This window comes from Aulonocara stuartgranti, assembly GCF_965226115.1.
Source record: "Aulonocara stuartgranti genome assembly, chromosome: 8".
Lineage (NCBI taxonomy): Eukaryota > Metazoa > Chordata > Actinopteri > Cichliformes > Cichlidae > Aulonocara > Aulonocara stuartgranti.
This window is the reverse complement of record NC_138959.1, coordinates 31,742,945-31,753,137: the sequence shown is the minus strand read 5'-3', so window position 1 is coordinate 31,753,137 and position 10,193 is coordinate 31,742,945. Positions and strand designations below refer to the sequence as shown.

General features: G+C 41.9%; 1 protein-coding gene across 3 annotated transcripts in view; it reads left to right on the top strand.

The window, feature by feature from the left end:
- Window positions 1-394: 394 nt before the first annotated feature.
- The window catches only part of rab3gap1 (RAB3 GTPase activating protein subunit 1), a 62,216-nt gene continuing 52,417 nt past the window's right edge, over window positions 395-10,193 (top strand). Inside the window, exons 1-4 of one of the 3 annotated variants that reach the window (XM_082545415.1) lie at window positions 395-479; window positions 1,218-1,345; window positions 1,651-1,721; window positions 2,508-2,637. In XM_082545415.1, coding sequence (XP_082401541.1) covers window positions 1,702-1,721; window positions 2,508-2,637 — 150 coding nt within the window. In that variant the 5' untranslated portion in view covers window positions 395-479; window positions 1,218-1,345; window positions 1,651-1,701. Of the gene's footprint in view, window positions 1,346-1,650; window positions 1,722-2,507; window positions 2,638-10,193 lie in introns of those variants that run through there. The other 2 variants (XM_082545419.1, XM_082545416.1) reach the window with 2 other exon arrangements.

Here is a 10,193-nt window from a genome sequence, read left to right as displayed (position 1 = left end):
GAACCGGAAGCTGCTCACTCTCTCCACAGCAGCGCCGTTGATGGTGATGGGGGTGTGCACTTCTCTGCACCTCCGGAAGTCCACTATCAACTCCTTTGTCTTTGCGACGTTGAGGGTGAGATGGTTGTCTTGACACCAGTGGGTCAGGGCGCTGACCTCCTCCCTGTAAGCCGTCTCATCACCGTTGGTGATAAGACCCACCACTGTAGTGTCGTCCGCAAACTTCACAATGATGTTGGAGCTGTTAGTGGCTGTGCAGTCGTAGGTGTAGAGTGAGTATAGGAGAGGGCTCAGTACACACCCCTGTGGAGCACCAGTGTTCAGTGTGATGGGGGATGAGGTGATGCTGCCCAGTCTGACCACCTGGCGTCTGTCAGACAGGAAGCTAAGGATCCAGCTGTCTCCTGCCTCTTACTTTCACGCCAGAACACAACGCAAGAACAACAGGCGTAACACATGAACGGGTTACACATACTGAGGTGAGTTGTTGAGGATATGTCGAGCTGTCGATAAGCACGGCTGTTTCTGTGCTCTTATATACTGTTAGCCTGTTTTGCTGGCGTTAGTGAAGCTGTTTTCAACTGGATGTAAAATTGTTGAACTCTGATGATTAATGAATAAACTCTCGATGTGACGATGTGAGCATGTAATTGTAACCCTGTGTTCATTTAGTCGTTTGATACCGTTTAATATCCAGCACATCTATTGGGTGTTTTATAACATGCCCTGGAATCATTTTAAGTTTTACAATGCCGGTGATTTACGACTCTTTCGCGACAGTCAACTGTGGCGTAAACTCTGGCGGGTCTCAGAGCTAGCTTATGTGAGCCAGCAGTGACATCTATACATGCAGTAGCCTTAAAATACTGATTATTTATTCTCCTGCTAGGTAAGAATTTGTGTTTTATACGTTTATTGTCACATTGTGCGCCATGTTATTGTTTCGGTGAAATGAATTTCTACAATGGCGGACTTAGACAAAATAGTGTTACTGTTAATTTGACTCTCTGCAGTGTTTAAATGCTTACATATACACACACAGTTACTGTCCCGCCACACGTAGGACTCAGTTCTGCTTCTATGCCCCATCTTTGTTTACTCTGTCCCACCCAACAAGTGCATAAATAAGATGTTAAAAACGTCATCATCATATCAAACATGATCGATTTGGGGGGAGTTTGTTTGGCACATGCTGACTGCATCCTAATTATAACCAGAAGAGGAGGCGAGAGCAGAGAACGAGAGTGCAGCAGTTTGGTCAAAGGAACAGGTGAAGAAGAGGTGAGCATCCAAGAGACGAGCAAGAGGACAGTTTCAAAGCAGACATTATGGCACAATAAAAGCTGTAAGAGCAGAGATTTATTCATGTCTTTACTATTTTTCTTTAGCTTCTACTCCCGCTGCTTACAATAAATCCGAGATAAAGAACAAACAAGAACAACTCACATGGCATTGATTGTTTAGTTCAGTGTCACTCTGTGATTGTTTGACATTTCATATAAATGTGACTCTAAAATATAGTCAATAATATTAAAAAGCTGCTGTTACTGAGTGAAACTTGAAGGATTATGATAAACTTCAGTTCTTACTGAATCTGTAACATTGCTTTTTTTAAAAATTGTTAAATGACTTTTGTGTCACTGTGCACAGTGAAAAGCTCACCTGATGGTGGTGTAGTGGTGAGGCCATGTTCACCACTAGATGGAGACAACCTGGCACAGGTATTTTCTATACACTAAATTTCACACTGAAAAGCCTTGGTGGGAATTTTTGTTTCATAGAAAGTAAAGGAAAACATGTCTTGAGGTCTTTTTCCTGTGTTTTCAAAATTGTGTTTTTCACATACACATCAAAACTTCACACAGACAAACACACACAGAAAACAATAAAATATGTCAAATTGCATGCACGTCTCATTCATTTTCTGAGAATTTCAACACTTTTAGTTTTTATGGAAAATAACTTTGTCAGGTCAGTGAATAGCTGCCACATAAGTACAAATCTAAATCATACATGTGTATTATAGAAAAAAGCACAAACCGTTGTGCTGTTAGTTCATAATAAATGGGTAGGGGTGCATAGTCAGTAAAAGTCACCAAGGCTCTGCAGAGCTCCAAACCTGCTCTTCCACAGACAGAAGCATCAAAAATGTGCGCTGGGAGCTTCATGGCATGGATTTCTACAGCCAACTAAATCTATATGTGTGTGGCCAAGAACCTTAGTCCATGTAGGGCATCTTAGCACAGTTTACTTGTGTCAGCTAGTGGGAGGGCAGAGAGCGCAGCCTTTACATTGTTTTATTGTAGAGTGACAGGAACTGCCTATGAGCTTCTAATCAAGCAGAAGTGTTGACGGAAAATCTATCAAAGGAAATACATTGATGAAAATCAAAGAAGAGAAATATTTATGTGATGTTCCATTTTCCTGAGAGCTGATTGGCTGTGATGACTCCTTCAAGTACTACATGCTACTTTGTCCTGCTAGTTAAGCCTGCTGTCTGTTCTCAGGCCTCCTCCTGCTTCACTGCCATATATCCATCACCAGAGGGCTCCACTGACCTGCCTGCTGACATCAGACCACACCCCTGTGTCATGTGACCTGGCAGGAGTAGCAAAGCTGGACTCAGACCTGGCCCAGGCAAGTTCAAAGGCAGCTGTGGTAGAGAGAGTATATGGGCTCAAATTGTGGTCATAAATATTTTGTACTTGTAAATCAGGATTTGTGTGTGTATGGGATCAGAACAATGCCACCTTGACATGAAACCGAAAAAAATATTGAAACTGAAAAAAATGTACAACGCGGCTGCGGTCATTGGTCATTATTTTCCTGTATGAATCGCTGTTACAGTAAAAAATGTCACTTGCATATATCATATAGGAGACACACACATTGATATACACTAAATAGTCATTTCATTTCTCTTTTTTTGTGTTGCCAATTTTTCGCGGGACACGCAATCGTGTTCTCTGATTGGATAGTTAAATTTGTGATTGACATGACATTGGCCAATCAGATGAGAGGAAGAAAAATAGGGTCAAAATTCGTACTTGTAACTTGAAAGTTTAGTGCAGACTTTCACACATATTTTTTGGATAAGTCCACACACAAATCTTTTTTACACACACAAATCCTGATTTACAAGTACAAAACTGATTTACAAGTACAAAATATTTATGACCACAATTGAGCCCATAGTAGTAAAGCACTGGAAGGATGAGGTGGAAACAGGAAGTGTGTAGATACAGTGGACTTGGCATCCTCCATCTGCCTCCATGCTCTCTTTACTGGTCTTCTAAAAACTTCTCCTGTAGCTGTTTAAATGTTTAGGATAGCATTTAGAATTCAACGTTTGTCATTACACATGTCTAAATACAGGGTAACAAAATACAGTTTGCATCTAATCAGTAAGTGCAATAAGAGCAGATTATGTATAAGTTCAGTAGAGAGCAGATATACAGATGTACTGTTGTATACATATGTACAGATATACAGATGGTGTAGCATACAGATGTTCTGTATTGCTGTACAGATGGGCAGATATACAGGTGTACTGTGAACAAATATACAGATGTGCTACATATATGCAGATGTATCGGTGTGAGGTAAACAGATCTACAGAGTGCTATGAATATATCTACAGCAGTGGAAGCGTAGCTCTCTGAACAGACTGTAACAGTGAACAGTGTAGGCACTATAACAGAGACTCTGTCAGTGTCGTAAAACTATAGCAGTAACCAATGTGAGCATGTGGTGAATGTTGTTACGATCCAATGTTGTCAGTGTTTTGTGTTAGGCGTGACTGTTATGTGTTTCCTGTTTTACTTTGAAGGTCTGTCTTATCTCAGTGTGTTCAGGTTACGCTTCCTTGTCTCGTCAGTTCTGATTTGCCCCAGCTGTGTTTCCCTCCTGTTGTCCGTTCCCTGATTGCTCCCTCTATGTATTTAAGCCCTGTGTTTCATTTTGTCATGCGTCGTGATCATTGTGGTGTTGGTATCGTAGTTTTGTATATAGCTGTAAATAGATTTGTAAAGTAGCAATTAAGTATTTTTTTTTCCACCTTGTATTTTTTCCACCTTTTTTCCACCACTCTCCCAAACACGTCACTATAAGACTGGACTCTCACACACGTCACCACACGCACCACCACACATTTCCTATAATTCTATAATTCCTATAATTTATAATCCTTATCTTTATAATCTCTTCTGCTATTTGCACATTCTTTACTGTAAATTCCTAAGTTAATTTGTACATTTTTGTAGTAAATTGTAAATATTGTAAAACTTTTCTTCTGTCATCTAATGGTCGGGCATTGTACAGCTACAAGCATTTCACCCCCATGTCATACTGTGTATGGTTGTGTGTGTGTGACAAATAAAATTTGAATTTGATTTATATATTGTTCACTGCAGCAGCCTAGTAGGCGTGAGAAGCCATTTTTGTTGATTAAGTTTTCTCCTGTTTTTCATGTAGCGAGTTAGGTAAGTGAATTGTCTTTTGTTTGGTTTTTCATTTTGGGTAGGAAAGCGTAGGGACCATTAGGGAGTTTTGTTTATTTTCGGCACTGCTCACTGCTGAAGCAAATAAATGGCTGCTTAGCATTTTAAAAGATACTATTGTTTGGGTTCTTGTTTTGGGTGGAGTGTGGTGGGCCAATGTTGTGTTGCGTTCAAGACACGCCTAGACTTAGAACGTAACAATGTTGAGAATGAAATCATGGTCACTGGGAGGAGGAGTGTAGAAGGGTTCAGTGAGTGTGGATGGAAAGGTTCAGCGGGGGCTGAGTTCAGTAGGGTGACAGCTGTGGGGGAGGAGCTGTTCCTAAACCTGCTGGTTTTAGTCTGAAGGCTCCTGTAGCACCTTCTGGGGGGGAGGAGCTGGAAGAGTTTATTGGCAGGATGAGAGGAGTCCCTGAGAATGATGCGTGCTCGGCATAGACATCTCTTCTTGTGGACATCCTCAATGGCAGGAAGTGGAGGCCCTGTGGTGAAAACTGCCCAACCCGCTGCAGTGCCTTGTGGCCAGCAACAGTTCCCATACCAGAGTGTGACACAGTTGGTCAGGATGCTCTCTATCACATAGTGGTAGAAGTTAACCAGTATGTCAGTAGACAGGTGGTTCTTCTTCAGTGTCCTCAAGGAAAAAAAGGCGCTGATGGGCCTTCTTGACCAGGCTGGAGGTGTCAGTTGACCAGGACAGATTCTCAGAGATGTGGGTCCCCAAGAACTTGAAGCTGGAGACCCATTCAACAGCTGTGCCATTTATGTAGATGGGGACATGGGGGTCTCTGTTCTCCCTCCTGAAGTCCACAATGAGCTCTTTGGTTTTGCTGGTATTCAGGAGCAGGTTATTGTCAGCACCACACAGCTAGGTGCTTTACTCTTCCCTGTAGCAGACTCATCATTGTCTCTGATGAGACAGTCACCGCGGTGTCATCTGCAGACTGGATGATGGAGTTGGATCCGGACCGAGGTCTGCAGTCATAGAGGAACGGGCTCAGCACACAGCCCTGTGGAGTGCCAGTGTTGAGTGTGATGGTGGTAGAGCAGTTATAGCCTGACCTTACATGCCAGGGTCTGTTGGTCAGAAAGTCCATGATCCAGGTACAGATAATAATAATAATAATAATAATAATAATAATAATGGATTACATTTATATAGCGTCTTGTCTAAGGACACAACGACCAGGGGGATCAAACCGGCAACCTTCCAGTTATAGATGAGCTTCCCAATCCCCTGAACCATGGTCGCCTGGAGTTGCTGAGTCCAAAATCCACAAGTTTGGTGATCAGCTTGGAGGGAATGCCTGTACTGAATGCTGAGCTGAAGTCAACAAACAGCATTCTTACATAAGTATTGCATAAATATCTGAGTACACGTTGCAAGAAACTGCATTCCCAGATCACATCCACTGTGTGCTGGAAAATTTGCAACGATTCTACAAAAAAGTTCCACGTGGTGGGTTTTTTTTTCTTCCTACTGGTGATGATCCAGTGGAGCTCCAGTCACTCCAGGCTCCCTTGTGGTTCCACAAAACAAACAAACTCGTGCGTCCATGACTGATACTCCTGCTTCACTTCTGTATGAATTGATCTTTTCATCACGGTTCACTTTGGACAAGCAGGGCCCTATTTCAGGAAGCCGGTTTAGAAAACTCAGAGTGAAAAACGATACTCAGGGTTGAGTAACCCCGAACTGTCCAACTCGGAATATTCGGTTTCAGAAAGGCTGATAACAATTAGTTCAATCAACGCGGAGTTGCTTTAACCCCAAGTTAAGCGCGCGCACGAGGATACATAAAGCCCTGATTAGTGGAGCACAGATTAAGCGAGTCACCATGGAGACGGAGGGAAAGAAGGCGCGGTCAATGTATTTTACAGCGCTTCAGGCCGAAATTCTGATGGCAGTATATGCTGATAACATGCAAATTTTGCGGGAAAAAAGTAACACAGCCTCAGCTGCAAAAGAAAGGGAGCATGCACGGCAAAACAAAGCCGACAGAGTCAATGCATGAGTGTTAATTTAAACATTGATCTAGGGATTTCCACCCATTTAACACGTTATCTTATTATATTTCATTATATTTTATTTTATTTTTTATTTCATACATTTTATTTTGTGATGTGATTTGAGCGCAGGTGCAACCCAACAGGCCCCAAACGTTCCTGGCAGCAAGTAAAGATGAAATATAAAAATATAGTCCAAACAGGTAAGGTGTAATTGTATTATGAGCCATAGTGCTTGGTCTGTTTGTAAATCAATTGCAGTTAGAGGCTACATTAACTTCCCCTCTGTAAGCACTTATTGAAATTATCTGAGCACATTACAAGTACATATTTGCTTACTCTGTATGCTCAAATGTGACCTGTTATAGCCAACAGAAAAAAAAGCGGAGGCCCGAAAAACAGGTGGAGGTCCTCCACCACCACCACTTACAGAGGCTGAGCAGTTGGCTTCCACATTTGTGATAATGTTGGCAGCATCACATATGATCTTCACAGTGCAGAGAACACAAATTAGCATCCATTACTATAATGAAATAATCTGTTAGTTTGAAATGCTACAGGGAACTATGTACCTGTACATTAATGCTGTGGAAAGACTTCCTGTTCACATAGTCTCCTTCATTTAGTGAAGGAGCAATGATTGGAATGTGAGTGCCATCTATACAGCCAATCACGCCTGGGAACCGTGAGAATAAATGTAAAATTTAAGTAGTAGTTCAAGTGTCACCACATCATGTATTAAGTTTTGTTCATCCTGCTACCTGCAATTTTGTGGCATCCCTCTTTGATAAATCTTGTGGGTCTATGACCGGGGAACACCACAAACGAGTACAGGAGACGTTTCAGTGCAACTGTAACATTCCTGACTGCCCGACAGACGATAGCCTTGGAAACGTGCTCAGCGTCACCAATATTATACAGAAAGCTCCCGTTTGCAAAAAACCGAAGTGCGATACAAATAATATGTACAGAACTGAGAGAATGTCCGCGATGTGTCACATGAGCAATATTAGGCCTGAGGATGTTATTCAAATAAATTATAGATTGTGCTGAAAAACGGTAACGTTCACACAGGAAATCATCAGGAAATGATAAAATGTCCGAACGCGCTCTAATCACTCTCTCCCGGCGGAGAGCTCTGCGGAGAATTTGGGCTTCAACATCTACTGGCTCTTCAAGGAAGGAGCACGCCATGTCTGACACTTCCTACAGTCAGGTTTCTGACAAAGAGGCGGAGAACGTCAGGGTTAGTTGAAGTAAACCTGCTAGGGGGCAGGTTAGCTTCACGGAGTGTGTCGTCATAGTAACTCACTCAGAATTAATCTAAACTCGCTTTGTGAAACCGAAAACCCAGAGTTTTCGTTAACTCAGGGTATACTTACTCAGAGTTTGCACTAAACCGGCTTCCTGAAATAGGGCCCAGGAAACAGAGGTGACGCTGACTTGTGGCTTTGCAGGAGGATTCCCTTTAACAACAGGAGCATGCACACAGTTTGTTTTAGGCCACCATGAATAGCTCACATTGTAAATCACAAAGAGCCAGTATATGATACTGTAGCTTCCACTCACTGTGACGGGATGGCTCGTAGGTGATTACACTCTGCTTCATTTGGTTCCAGTTCAGATTAAGGGACAACACATGAAAAGACAGAAACTGGAAACAAATGTTAGAAAAATATTTACTGTTAGAAAACATTCAGTGAAAACAAAATTGATTTTTCTGTTTGGCTTCAAATCTGAGTCTCCAAAAGCCAGTCAGACAGTAGAGTTGGTATAAACAGAGAGAGGAGATGAATCTTTTTTTTTAGACAGAGGAAGGAAAATATTTAGATTCACTTAAAAGGATAATTCTCTATTTTTAGCACTTTCCACTTTCACTTTCTTGCCATTGAACCATAATTAGCTTTAATTTCACTTCAAATACACGAACACAGAAAAGTAAAAGTGTGATTCTACCAAAGGTAAAACCTAAAATATAGCATTTTGAAAGAGTTCAAGGAGTTCAAATATTTGCTGGTCACTGCATTTTTGTGCGTGCAGAATTGCTAGTTTGTTGCAGAGCATGGTTCGAGGTTTTGGAGAAGCGAGGGGAGACAGCCACCGGAAGACACCTGGCGCGGAGGCGAATAAGATGCTCTTTTGAACTTTTTTAAAAATCGTTAATGAAACTTTTTTGGTTGTGAAACCTACGTATCTATTGTATCTGTTTGACGTTGAAGGGGCGTCATTAAATTTAAGCCCTAATGGTATAAAACATCTGCTCGTGCATTGTTAGTTAGAGATCGATGCTGTCTGCGTACAGCGGTCGTCTCTCCACGCGTGTCATTAAAATCATCATTTGACTTCACCCGGCCGGATCAGTGTTGTTATTTTTTTGGATTACCTCCTGTATCCCTCCTTGATATTTGAACCCTAACACTGCTGTATATGTGCTGGATTATTTGGACTACATTGCATTGTACAGTTAAACTATGATTGTATCTGTGGGGCTTAAAAACAATGACGTGTGCACACACAGTGGATTCATTTTCACTTCTTTAGGGCTGGTCTGGAAACATTAACTGGCTCTAGATGACAGAAAGCGCTGCAAGGGCAGAAAAAACAGTATTAATCCCTTTTTGGTGCACATTATGACAGCTGGGATTCATGTATTGTGCATGTGTTGAGGTTTTCTCTTTGTGACTGAGGTCCTTACTGGCGGTGGGATTTGTATTGAGCGTGCAGTGCAGAGTGATCAGACACATATGTGCTGTTCCACAAACGGGATGTTTTTATTGTAGTCACTGTAGCAAGTGAGATCATTGAGAAATAAACCAGGAGAGATCAAACCACAGATCTTAAGTCCATGATACAATCTGAAGGAAGAGACAAGGCTCACTGTGTGGAAGGCTGAGATACTCGTCACTTCTGCAGACGAGCAGCAGAGATAGTTCAACAGGCCACAGAGTATTTTCCCAAAAGTCTCGGGGATCATTGAGATGTTTTCTGGCAAAACTGAGAGCAGCCTTTGTTCATTTTGCTCAGCAGGGGTTTCCATCTTAGAGTGGGGGAACCCTAAAATCAGCTGTAGTGGCTCTTTACACAAATCAACAAGATGCAAGCAGGTATTTCATGAACTGTCCTGGCTGATTTCCACCCTCTACACTGACAGGACGCTGTTTACACAGTCTTTTTTTTCTATATTTAAGCATCACCAGCTGAAATTCATATCCATCTCTGTTACACTTGATGTAACAGACCACGAGCACCACAGCCATTGTGCATCAGTCACACGCAGTTCTTTACTGTAAACTAACCTGATTATCCTGCACTAACCTGCAGAGGATTTTCATGTGCTCTTTAAATAACACAGTTGGTTTGCTTTGCAGCGTGTTTCACAATATGAGAACATGAGGAAATCCATGCAAGCTTTAAATTTGCATCAAGCAGTCCTGAGCAGTCCATACCTTTAAATATAAGCTCTCCTCTTCCTGTCCTGTATTCTTTCTCCATCTCTGAGTGAAGTTATCTCAAACTCGTTTCTGTCTCTGTGAAATACAGCAGCTTTTAGCTGCAACACACTGTGAAACAAACTGCACAAAAACAGTTTGTGTGTTTGCTGATGTTTGTTGAGCTGTGTTAAGGGTTCAATATTTAGGAGGAGAGTAAAAACAACCATGGTCCAGAAGAGCTTGGTCAAACAATTGA